The 12650-nt window shown below is 56.7% G+C and overlaps 2 protein-coding genes across 9 annotated transcripts in view; one reads left to right on the forward strand and one right to left on the reverse strand.

Annotated features, from left to right (window-relative positions):
• Positions 1 to 2688, forward strand: part of ERI3 (ERI1 exoribonuclease family member 3) — a 135203-nt gene extending 132515 nt beyond the window's left edge. For all 4 annotated transcript variants that reach the window (XM_056356713.1, XM_056356714.1, XM_056356712.1 and 1 more), the window contains exon 8: positions 1101 to 2688. In XM_056356713.1, the coding sequence (XP_056212688.1) occupies positions 1101 to 1183 (83 nt within the window). In that variant the 3' untranslated portion in view covers positions 1184 to 2688. The remainder of the gene's footprint in view (positions 1 to 1100) is intronic.
• A 149-nt stretch (positions 2689 to 2837) lies between these two features.
• The window catches only part of DMAP1 (DNA methyltransferase 1 associated protein 1), a 35702-nt gene continuing 25889 nt past the window's right edge, over positions 2838 to 12650 (reverse strand). For 4 of the 5 annotated variants that reach the window (XM_056356704.1, XM_056356703.1, XM_056356702.1 and 1 more), the window contains 2 exons: positions 11720 to 11792; positions 6060 to 9873 (listed from right to left, as the gene is read on the reverse strand). In XM_056356704.1, coding sequence (XP_056212679.1) covers positions 9527 to 9873; positions 11720 to 11792 — 420 coding nt within the window. In that variant the 3' untranslated portion in view covers positions 6060 to 9526. Of the gene's footprint in view, positions 4592 to 6059; positions 9874 to 11719; positions 11793 to 12650 lie in introns of those variants that run through there. The other variant, XM_056356706.1, reaches the window with a different exon arrangement.

Below are 12650 nucleotides of genomic sequence, written 5' to 3' on the forward strand. Positions count from 1 at the left end.
GGGCGGGCGGTAATGAAATGGAGACATCAAGGCGTGGGGCGAGGAAGAAAGAGTGGTAATCGGAACGAGTGGAGCTGTCCCGAAACGGAGGGGAGCGGGAAGAAGGATCGCCTCTGCACCGTGTGCTGTCAAGGGAGAAATTACACATTTACTCTTGCTTTTTCTTAAGGAGACGGCCCTCATAGATCAAAACATGGATTTACAAGCCAATTTTCAACATGAAATATAGACACTAGGAATCAATTTAAGCCCGGCTTCTATTTTAGCAAACGGTGCCTGAGTTTAGTCCCAGGTAAATAACACCAGCCGGAGCCTTCCCCTTCCCCGGCTCGCTGCCCCACCACTGCTCGCTCTGACGGCTGCGGTGCTGCCGGCCGGCCCCCGGCACCCGCTCCGACCGCAGCCCTGCACCGGGGACGGCTGTGGCTTGCTGGCCCGGCTGCCTGCTGCTTGTCAGCCTGGGTCCGGCGGGCACGGGGATGACCCCGAACCTCAGCAGCGAGCAGAGCGAGCCAGGTGCCGCACAGCCCCTGCCTGAGGAGGGTGAGGGGAAGGAGAGGACCCTCCTTGGCTGGTGGAGGGCAGCTCCAGTATCACCTGTTGTCCCCATCCCGGTGCAGGGACAGCTCCTTCGCTGGCCAGTGCCACCGCGGGACAGGGGTGCTGGAAGAGGAGTCTGGGGCGACCGGCACTGGGCTTGCAGGGAGGTAGCCACTGGCCGAGAGCTGGGGGCCCGCGGGGGTCTGGCTTGCAAGAACGCCGCCTTCCCCACGCACCAGCTCCCCATGGGCTGCAGGGCAGGCAGCAGCCTGGAGGACCCAGGGATGTGTCAGCCAGCAGTCTAGGTGACGCCACTGCCCCAGGCAAGCCTCCGGGTCCTGGGCATGGATCCGTCTTAGTGCAGCGCAGGGCTGTACCGGGATGCAGGTGGCAAGTGCTGGGGAGCCAGGGACCGTGCACTCGCCTGACACCACTGCAAGGCACTTGAGGCAGTGCCTGGACTGGTGGGGGCACAGCCCCAGCGTGGGTCCCGGAGCTTGGTCCAGCAGCTCCCAGTCAGATCACGGCTCTAACCCAGCATCTCTGTGCTCTCTCCGCAGACGACTGTAAGAACATCGCCAACATCATGAAGACACTGGCCCATAGAGGCTTCATCTTCAAGCAGACCTCCAAACCCTTTTGATCCCCAAGGCAAGCCAGGCAAGGGCTGCATGCGCCCGGCGCCGGCGAGGCGGGGAGGACGGGCTCCAGCATTAAAAAAAAACGGCAACCGAGGCCAGAGGAACCGACACAAAAAATCTCAATTTCAGCTGTTAACTCCAGTAGAGGTTGTATATATGGGAAGGCAAATCTGTGTAGACCTGATGTGACTCCCTCTCTGGGCTGCTCCGGACATTATGCCATGCTAGCGGACAGCCGCGTAGGGCGCTTGCACCACATTTTAGACTCGTAGTTTGTTCTTTTTCTTTGGCTCCCGATTTCCGTCCCTCCCTCCATATCCCACCCCGTCCTCCCTCTCCCGCCCTGTAGCCAGAGCATCCCCCATCTCCTCCCCGGCATGGGCCGTCCCCACCTTCCCTTCTTTCTGTTCTCTGGTTTTATGTTTTCAGGCCTTGACGGCTGCTGCAGCAAGGCCGGCGCGTGCCCACGACGGGGCACCGCTCGTGGAGGCTCAGCAGTGTCGAGACGGCCCCTTGCCCTCCCCGCCAGCCCCCCCGCCTCTCCCCGAGCGCCTTTTCCCCTTTTTGAGTCAACACTAACCCCTCTCTGACTCCTGTATGTGACAAACGCGATCCGTCTCTTTATGTTCAAGGTGAAGTGCCTGTATTCTCCGCTGCAGAGCCCCTGACAGCCCCACCATGGGCTGCGGGGCCCCGGAGGGCTCCCTTCAGTGGGGTGGGGGCTCGGCGGGCGGGCGGGCGGCAGGAGGGAGGTGACAGTGTCCATGCGGAGCCCCGTCCCGTCCCCATCCTGTCTGCTCGTGCCTCTTGCGGGGCTGGGTGGGATGCCCAGCCCTGCCCTGGCCCCGACGCCCGATTCCAGCTCCACCAGGGACAGGCCCGCCACAGCACCGCGTCCGTTGCTGGCGGTGGACGTGCCAGCGCGCGCTGGCCCCCAGCCCACAGGTACCCGAGCAGGGGAGCTGCAAATTGCCCCGGGCCCCTGACCCTGCTCCCCTCCGATCCCATCCGGCCTCCCTCGGTTCCCGAGCTGAGGCTCGGCCCCCCACGTGCCCACGGTCCCCAGGGGCCGTGCCATGCCCCTCGCAGGTCCCTGCGGACGCTCAGCAGCAGCTGGCTTGTTGCCTGAGAGAGTTGCCGAGCACATCCCCTCCGGCTGGGTGGGCTCCCGGCCGGCCAGGGTGGTTGGGGGACAGCTGTGGGGCAGGCTGAGGGCTCACGTCCCCCCGTGTCACCCAGCCCTGAGGCCCTGCTGAATGGAGCCCTCGTCCGGGCGCTGACCTGCAGGGAGGCTGCAGCCCCGGGCCCGTGCGTGCATGGCCTGGAGCAGAGCCGTAGACGGCAGCCAGAAGGGCAATACAGGCACTGAACTTGGCGGTACATGACTGCATGGTGTGTGGTGTTCCAGTTAAACCAACCGATAATGCAAACCCAGCATTTTCATTGTCTAGTTATTCCAATCCTTGCTGTAAATGTGCCACATGAATAAAGTTTGGGGGTAAAGGAGCCCGGGCTGTGCCCATGCATGTGTGAGTGTGTACGGGGGAAGAGGGGGGGGCGCCGCCTGGGTATGTGGGAGCAGGGTGCCCCACCAGCAGGGCTGCCCTCCCCGGGGTATGGCGTCCCAGCATGTCCATGCTTCCCAAAAAGGGAAAGTTTTTGACTGGGAAGGGAGGTCCAGGTTCCCGGCTGCCGGGAGCACTGCCTTGCAGTCCAGCGTGGGCACCGTGGGTGGGCCCACCAGTCTCCCCCACCTCCTGGGGTTTGCTTCTGCCGCACGGCAGCTCTGCCCGAGGATGCCACCAGCCCACCGCACCGGGACTGCACCCACAGGTGCACCCCAGCACAGCTTTCTGCCTGGTGCAGTGTGACGGCAACCACCGTGTCCCACTGGCATCTGTCACCCTGCCCTTCAGCCTGGCACTGTACCCATGCGGCTGCTACCGTGCGTAAGAGCATCCCTGCTACGGCCGGAGCCAGCGCGGCTCTGCCCAGGGCGCAGGGGCACCTGCTCTGCCCCGGCCAGGAAAGCCAGCACGAGCGCAGCACCATGATGCACAGGAACCATAACCAGCCCTGCAGGAACTGCCACCACATCCAGGTGCCCAAGGGATCTGGCCAGCGCTGCGGTGCCGCCGGGTGACAGGGACACAGCTGTCCAGCTGGCACAGAGTGGGCAGCTCCCAGAGGGACGGGGCAGCCCCAGCCCACTTGCTCCAAGCAAAGGTCACGGGGGTTTTAATGGCTCCCTCTGTGCAGCCCCTGATCAGCTTTATTGACCTATTTTCGATGGAGTCGTCTAATTAGTTTTCTATGAAAACTAAGAACTTGGCCTTTGCCCTTTACTCCTGCAGGCGAGAATGTGACTCAGAGGACGTCATGGCGGGTCGATCGCCAGTTACACTTGAGAGGCAGGCAGAGGGGACGCGGGGTGGGCAGCGGCCCGGAGCAGGGCACACAGCCAGGGCCGCCAGTGCCAACAGCAGGCAGCGCATGCACCCAGGCTCCCAGCGCCGGCTTTGGCGATGCCTCAGCCCCGCCAAGGTCCTGTGACACAGGGGCGCGGGGACCGGGGGGCCCTGTGCGCCTGCCTCGGGCAGGGCAGCAGCAGGAGGAACTGGGGCTGACAGCGAGTGCCGGGGACAACACGAGTGTTTCCCAGCAGAGGCATCTCCTCATCCAGGCGAGGCAGCGCCTACAGCCACGGGCACCCAAGAGCTGCCGGACGGCTGCAGCTACACAGGGCACGTGGGGTGCTGGAGGGAGCTCCCTAGCCCGCTGCAGCAGCCTGGAGCAGGATGGGAGCTGCAGAACCCCTGCTGCCACCCCGCAACTGAGGCAGACGGGGCTCAGGGACAGCCACCAGCAGCCAGGGCTGCCAGTACGGCTAGTGGCACCTGCTCTGCCCAGGGTGGGTGTGAGACAGCTCGCACCATCTCCTCCCGCTCCATGCGGCCTTGCCAGGTCTAATGATGACCCTGCTCCAGCACACGCGAAGGGTTCTGTATTTACAGAGACGCTCACAAAAATCTGGCATGTAAAAAAAAACCCCAAAGCCACCAGAACAAACGGCAGCTAGTGCCAGCCACTGCAGGGCAGCCCCAGAGCCCTGTGCAGCCCCAGGGCCACCCTCCAGCACCTGCTGCAGGTGTCCGGAGGCCAGACGGGGCTGTGGCTGTGGCACCGGGCAGGGGACGGCTCCTGCTGCTCTGGAGCGCTGCAGTGTCTGCCCCAGCAAGGCCCTCAGCCTGCCCCATCTCTGCAGGCAGCCAGTTGTCCCTGGGGGCTCCGGGACGGGATGGCACTGACCCTGCACACAGCTCTGCACCTCCTCACCCAGTGCAGGCAGCTCACGGCTGCTTCACCTTCTTGACAGGGGAAGAGCTGGAAGCCGACTCCCTTTGCTTTCTCTGCTCCAAGAGGGAGATGGGAAACAAAAGAAGAATCAGCAGGTGGAAGCCCTTGGGTCATGGCAAACACTCGCCTGTCCTGGAGCCAGCCACAGGGCTCCAGCGTCACACCCAGCAGTGCCGCGAACCACGAAAGGCAAGAGCCAGGTCCTTACATGATAGGAGGGACAGAGCTAATCCAGCAGTGATGCAGGGCCAGGATGTCACCTCCCTGACACAGACAGGGCTTTGGGACAGTCACCGTTGTGGCACAGGGTCTGGGAGTGAGCAGGAGAAAGGGGCTGAGCTTGGCAACAACCCATGGCGCCAGGAGCTGGCATGCCATAAGCCCTAAGGAGCAGGCCCTTGAAAAAAGGGGCAGAGCAGCTCTGTGCTATGGTCAGCTGTGCTGGGGTGCTGGCTGCAGGACGGGGCAGAGCCTGGAAATGCCCCTCCACCATCCAGACCCACCACAAAGCGGCCCAGGAGCCGAGCAGGAGGCTGACAGAGAACCACAGCTCCTCAAAGAAACCACCTTCTCTGGGCAGCGTACGACGATATGCCTGAGCGAGACTGGCGGCTCTGGTGAGCCTCACCCTTCACAGACAGGCTTTCATGACCGAATCCGGCCATAGGAAAGCTGGGGCCATTCGCACCAAACCGGGAACATCGGGAACATCGCCCTAGCCGTATCACTGCACTGTGACGAGACACTGCTAGGCACTGCACGGGCCCTGCGGCCAAGACCACAGCGGGGTCAACAGCCAAAGCAGGGCTCTGCATGCGGGGTGCCCCAGGCATGCCAGAGCCACCGGGTACCCTGTGCGCTGGGTGCTGTTAGGACACGCAGTGCCAGAGCCCCGGGGTCCCCTGCGCACAGCACCAGATCGAGTCTGCTCCGCACAACGCGCCACAGGCAGCGGCAGGGGCCAGCGCTACCGCACACGCTGCACAGGCACAGCGACTGCGGTCAGGTCCCTGCCGTGCTCAGCCCTGCAGCCATCCACCGTCCCCAGAGGCCTGCAGAGCCACTGCCGTGGCCGGGCAAGCATCCAGGGGATGGACAAGGCAGCACTGACGCGCTCTCTGAAATGAGCCCTGCCAGTCCGGCACGCGTGTGCTCCCGGCAGCGGCGCGCGTTGTGGGAGGCCCCGCTGCCTCCCCCGGCGGGAAGGCGGCCCCCCGTTCCCGCTGGGCGGATGGCAAACAGAGCATGGAATTTGCACGGCTAAAAGTTAAATACAACACACACACGGATTTCGTCAGAGGCCCTGGCACGGCTGCCTTCGCGGGATCCGATTAACGGGGAAATAAAAGGGCCAGAGAACCCACACAGCAGTGTGAACAGATGCCCTATAAAAATCAAATACATGGTAATCAAGGGGACCGAAAGGTACATTTAAAAAAACAAAAAACCCACCCTGGAAACAAAGGAGCTGAGCTTTGTGGCTTTCCTGGGAGGGCTGCGGAATTAATGGGGAAGAGCACATGTGTTTGATAATCTTTATATGGCAAAAGACCCATCTTTCAAATATGTCACAAATTCATATTAATCACCTTCCTATTGCCTTCTGTGGCGCTGCTATTCCAGTTGCCTTGGGCAAAATTGGGAACTGTCTGGTTAAAAAAAATGTTTTACATTATAATTTACAAGAGCTTACAAGTCTAGTTTCTTTTAATGGAAAGAACGATTAAAAAAAAAGGAGAGGAATATATATATATATATACACACCCTGGTATATATACACTATATATATTTATATATATATATGAAAGACAGATATTGTAACTCCATCTGGAAAGAGAGAATGTTTGATCTTAACAATGTAACTTCTAGCTTTCAAACAGGCTCAGAAAACAAGAAGTCAGCAGGAGTTCAGATAAAGGAAGCTTAAAAGTCAAATAATTCTGACTCTGAACCCGAGACTTCTTAGACTCAAGGTCTTTTCCTTTACCCATTAATGGGCTGACTTGTGAGCTCAGGAACAAAGTGCTGCAATGTGAGGATTTCTGAGAGTCACTCATTACAGATCACTGAGTGGAGTCTGAGTTGCGGAAATCAAAGGATCCAATCTGGAGTAACTGGCTGAACTTCTGCTTGGAACTAATTTGTTCCGAGTTCGGCTCACCTTTCACCTCCCGAAGGCCCCGAGTGAAGTCCCTACCGGGGTCAGTGGCAGACGGCACTGAGGGGATCCCAGCCTCAGCTTTAATGGTCAGCAATGGGCACCGCAGCCCCAGGAGAGGATGGACAGGCAGCCAGGGTAAGAGGGGTGCGGTGGAGGCGGCAGGGCAGAACGATGTCAGGCTTCCTGCCGCCCCACGGGATCTCGCTGCCGAGACAGGCAGACGCCTCTCCTAACCTGGGCTGAAACACCCTGCTGAGATGTTCCCCATCCTCACTGCCGGCCAAGAGGGATGGTGGCAGCCAGCTGTTGCCACAAGCAGTATCTCAAGACCCCAGCGTGCTTTTGCCTATCTATTGTAATTCCCGGAAAGGAGTCCAGGCATGCTGGGCACGGCTTGGGAGTCAGGACTCCTAGCTCTACTCCTGACTTTGCCACTCACTCCCTCCAACATCAGGAGCAAGATGCTTCTCTCCAAGGAAACAAATCTGGCTTCAGAGGAGCAGCTGGTTTGGAGGGTGAACTAATCCATGCTTAATCCAACACGTGGAGTGCCATGGACAGGCAGCGCTAGGCAGCACAAAGGGATTCTCCAACTCAGAGGAATTTGAAGCAAGGAAACTAAACGATTCCCCCAAGGGCACCCAGCAGCTCAGTGGCAAAGCACACACTTGAACTCGGGAGTTCAAGGCTGGTGTGGCAGAGTTAAACCGCTGAAGCAGCCTCAGCGAGGGGAAGGGTGAGGTTTCACCCACAAGCACCCATGGCCAGGGCTGCAGGAGGTGAGGGAGACAAAGGCCACCACAAAGCACCACTGCGCTTGCTCTAGAGCTGCTCGCTTGCACGACCAGTATTGCAGCATTGCTTCCCCCGCTGCAAGCGCCCCAGGGTGAGGGAAAAGCACTGTGCTTGCAGAGGCAGGCTGCTTTCTCAGCACCGTGCCCTGCACCCACTGCCTCCCACACTGTCCCCACCACGCCAGGGCCTGGGACACCTCAGGGTTATCGCTGTGCGGGGTGGGGACACACGCATGCACCCCACCAGCCAAAGAGCCAACAACTGCCCCAGCCACCCCGCTTCTCAGCGCTGACCCCAGCCCACTGATCTTCCAGAAGCCGGTTTTAGCCGTGACACTGAGCGAGGCGCTGGGGCTGCCCCTGCCAGCTCTGGGCCAGGCAGGGAGCATCACCAACCCATGGCCTCCACTCAGCTCAGCTCATCCTTGGAAAAGGTGGTTTGGGGCCTGTCTCTCCCGCCACCACATTGCCCAGAACTGCGGAAAAGGTTCAGGGCAAGCGAAGTGCCAAGCCCTGCTCAACTCTCCAAACACACCTGAGCCAGGCAGAACATGGTACAGCAGGTCCCTTCCCCTCCTCTCCAAGACACCCCTCCAGCTGGGATGTAATTTTTCCCCCCCTCAAAAGGTAGCATAAAATGGTCACAGTGTGAATGTGCTTGACCTTTTGTCTTGGACTAATCTAATTGTGTCGTCTTTGTGTAATCAGCCGGTAAAGGTCAGTGCTGTATTTAACATGGGGGCCCTTTAGGTACTGAATTTGCCTTGCAGTGAATTAACTTGATTATATTTCTTTCAAATATGTCAGAGACCAGGTCAGTTTAACCCTCTCTGTGCTGCCTGGGCCCACCCCTGTGTTTCCAATTCCAGGAGACGGCACTGAGGAACACACACACACGGCCTCCCTCCTACTGCAGCCATGGCCACCACCATCACCACCACCTCTCCCACCTTCCCAACAAGGAGTCTCAAGGGAGAGCAAGTGTGTTGGAATCAGCCCAAAAAGTTTGCAAAACGGGACACTCTGGACCGCAGGGAGGGGTGAGATTTCAGACAACGTAGTAGGGGGAAAAAAAATCCAGAAGTCTCCTTTGCAAACATGAACCTGTCTCAGTGGAACGCTTCCTTACGACTCCACATTGTCACAATCAAGTAGACATAACTCAAGTCCAGACTAATGTGTCAGCTCTGCTGTTGACAGACAAGGTGTTCTCAATATCCTGCAATACATTATACATTTTAGAAAGTAAAGGTCTGTGCTGCTACCAGGGGCAGTATGTCTGAGGCGTCGAGGATGCCACTGTGTGGAGACGGGCAGCTTTTATCAGGCAGTTCAGCTCAGCTGTGCCAAGGGACTGCACAGAGGGGAAAGCAACCTCAGCTGATCCCCAGGCACACCCCTGGCCCTGAGGCAGTGGTGACGGCTGGGCAGCCTGCCCTCATGGAGGCAGGGAGGAGAGGCTGGTGAGTCGCATCCTGCAGAGGTAGATGCACAGGACATTGTCACAGGGCTCGCAGTGGAAGAAGCCCTAGGTCTGGCTTTCCTTTCTCAGCACTGGAAGCAGGGTATAAAAACATCCCTTTGCTCTTCAAACACCTCTCTCCTTCCCAAGACTCCTGCTCCAGCCAGGGCTACTGCCTGACTCCAGGGACTTGGGCAGGTCATAGCTCATCATCTCAAGATTGCTTTCCCCACTCGCTTCCCTCTGCTGAGCAACCCTTATGGGGCTGTGTGTCTAGAATGAAAATGCCTCAGGCCTGCAGCTGTGCTAGCATCACTGTTACTGCCCTAGAGCAAGCTCTCGTTACCCAAAGCCTTGCTGCTTTGGTCCATGGTGGCACCCACGTCAATCCATCTGCCTGCACGCAGGATGTGGAAAGCCCTGCTGACCCCACCTGTAGCACCAAGAACACTGTCCGGCACAGGAGACAAACCCAGAGAGCAGCACTGGGAGTTATGGGGGAACAGGCTGCTGTGCTCCCTTGGATGCGCATGCCTGGAGGGACAGCAGGGCGGCATCCCCAGCGCACTTGTCAGGGCATCTGCGTCGGAGACCTGAGTGCTCCCTGTTCTGCCCCCCCGACCTTCCTTCTCACCGAGTTGGGGGTCAGCGGTGCTCCTACTACATCAATGATCTGGTCCTTGGCATCTCCCTTGCCCTCCTCAATGCCAAGCCCTGCCTGGCCATCTGGATGGGTGCCTTCTGCACTGAGAGGGCCAATACTACCAGCTTTGGCCAGGGCCTCATAGCGGTGCCGTAACATCTGCAGCTCATATTCACAGTTGGCAAAGGCTTGCTTCAGCTCATAGAGCAGCACCAGGTCACTCCGCAGCTCATTGAACATCTGCACAATCTCCTCTGTGGGCATAGGGTTGAGATCTAGGGAGAAAAAGAGGTTCTGTTAAACATCCAGACCTGCAACCCTACAACAGAAGAATCTAGAAAGGTCCTGGCTGCCCATTAACTCCCACAAAGACATGCCAGGAGCCTCACTCCCATCACACTGATCATTAGCAACCGGCATCCCTAAGGGTTGGAGACCTGAATTTCCAGGTTGTCCTTTGGCTCTGGCCAAGGAACTACAGGTGAACTTGCAAATTCCAAGACTCATCAAGTGAAGGCTGATGGAAGATGCAGATCAGACCAGATGACTGAACCTCGCTGTCCACCAGGTCTTGGGAACAAGTCCTCACACTCTGCTGCAGAGGACAGAAGAGCTCCTGCTGTTCCCTACACCTTCACCAAAAAAGGGTGGACCGGCTGAGCTCCCTTGCCTCTCCTGTTCCTCCTCCCAGCGTAGGACTGAGGCAGAGAATTGCTCTGCTGCTGTGCTACAGACATAAACTGCTTGTAGCAAGGGGGCTGGCAGATCCCCTCCCCACACCACGCATTCTGTCGCAGCCCTCACACAGGTACACAGAGCCAGGAAGACATGCATGTTCTGGAGAAGAAAAGGATGAAGCTCTGCACAGTTGTCCTGCTACACAGCAGTGGGCCCCTGTCCACAGGGCTGCCCACACGATCCCTTCCTGCTAGCACTGTGCTCACCCACACAAAGCCCAGGTGTGTTTCTCCACTCTAAGACACAGCAGGACTAGAGCACCAGGAAACCCCCAAGATAAGTGTTTTGTAAGGCAGGAGCAGGGAGTCAGGATCCCCTCTTTACCCTCATGGAAAGTGAGTTCTAAGAAGCACTCACATCCTTCCCCAAGGCTTCTCTAGCAAGCAAAGATGGTAACTCCCTTAGTTTTAAAGCAGAAAGGGGAAACCACCCTGGTCGAGCTGTTTTCACCAGCCACAGGAGGCCTTCAGAACTGCACGCAGTCTCTGAGACAACATATCAAACCATAAACCAGTTGGCCAAAAAAACTAACAAGATCTAACAGAAATCAGTGCTGGGAGCAGGCTCGGTAATCTCTTGTAAATCACCAATAAGGGTTTTTTTTTCTTCTTCTTCTTTTTTTCCTTTTCTATTTTTAAAAATCCCCCCAGCCACAGTGGGGGGAAAAGGGATCATCAGGTGTCTAATCAAGGGCACTGCATGCTGGGACCTGTAGTACCTGCAAACTGTACCCACTGCACGGAGGGCAGCAGCTAGCCATGGGCTGCACTTCTTCCCCTCTAGCTACGAGCAGGCATTGTACACATTAAGTGAACCCTTCTTTCTGCTGCTAAGACACTGGAGTTCAAGAGTGAGGGATGTGTGTTTACTTGCCTTTCAGCAGAGATGCTCCAGATTTTCACACAGCATGCAATCTATAAAGGGGGGATGAACAGCCCCAGACACATTTTAGACTTGCCACCATGAACAGTAAATTAAGAGGAAACGAAGCTTGAAAGCAAGACAGGGCAGCCCTGAACAATGCGCGTGCCGTGGTCACTAACATACTTAGAAGTACCTCTCCCGGCAAGGCTGAGATTTGCCTTCCTAATACTGTGTTGCCTCTCTTGATGGTTATAAAGGCCCAAACAAGAGAGAAACAAAGACTCTTTTAAAACATTTTTCTACTGGGAGGGAAAAAAAAAACACCAAAAAAAACTGTGCATCTTGTTCTGGCTTTTACCCTCTCTCTTTTTTTTTTTAAACACATAAAATATTTTAAAAACCATTCACATACTGTTATTCAAGAAACTGGCTGTATTACTAGGGGAAAAAATAGCCCATCTCAAGAACAAAGGCTAGCTCTGTGTGTCTCTTTCTCTCTCGCGTGCCCCCTTTACTCACCTACTCCGAGTTCCATCAGCATCTGCTCCAGGGCTTTAATCTTCTTCTGTCCCACCGAGCTTGGCAGTTTCATCTGGAACACAAAGGTAACAGAGCCACACAGCTCAGAGATAGCCCTCACTCACAGCCGTCTAGTTCAAAAGGCAAGAGAGCTTTTCTTTTTATAGTGCAGGGGGAACAAAAAAAGAAAGGGAGAGAAAGGAAAATCAAGTGGCAAGAGAGGGAGACAGGGGCTGAAAGTTTTCAGACTAGGTCCGAGGGCAGGTATTGAAAAGCCCGGTCGTGAGGGCTTTTATTTTCTCTCTCGTGTGTGTGCAAGACACGCTGTTTTACAGTTTCCATGTGTCACTGAATTAACAACAAAAGTTCTTCTTGGCTTCAAACCCTCTCCTGCGGTGCCCAGCCCATCAAAGGGCTCATTTACACAGCGGCTAATGTGCAATGCTGCCCTACTTTATTCGCTTTAGCCGGCCTGATTAGACTCATGCGCTAACAGACTCACTTCTCCTTTTACCTGCTGAGCCCCAGACCTGTGGGATTCATTTACAGAGCAAGCTTTATAACAAAGGGGAGAGACAGAGAGAGCACAGTTACTTGACTGGCGGAAGTGTGAACACACATTTACATCGGAGCTAAGGGGCTAGGTGAGAGAGGAAGCATCAGATGTAAGCTATGAAAGGGAATTGGAGCTGGCCAGGAGAGGAAGAATGCATACACTTAGCAGGGTCCTTCCTCTGCATTCATTTGGGCTCTAGCAGGAGTGCTAGCTGCTCAGACCAAGCATTTATTAGATTACGAGCAGCACAAACGCAGCTGGCACAATATGGCAGGGAGAACAGGTTTCCAAGCCCTGTGGATATATCCAAGAACGAATGAAAGCACTTTCCCCCCTCAGCAATGCTAACAGACAGACCAGGAAAGAAATTATTCC

The sequence above is a fragment of the Falco biarmicus genome, chromosome 11, assembly GCF_023638135.1.
Source record: "Falco biarmicus isolate bFalBia1 chromosome 11, bFalBia1.pri, whole genome shotgun sequence".
NCBI lineage: Eukaryota > Metazoa > Chordata > Aves > Falconiformes > Falconidae > Falco > Falco biarmicus.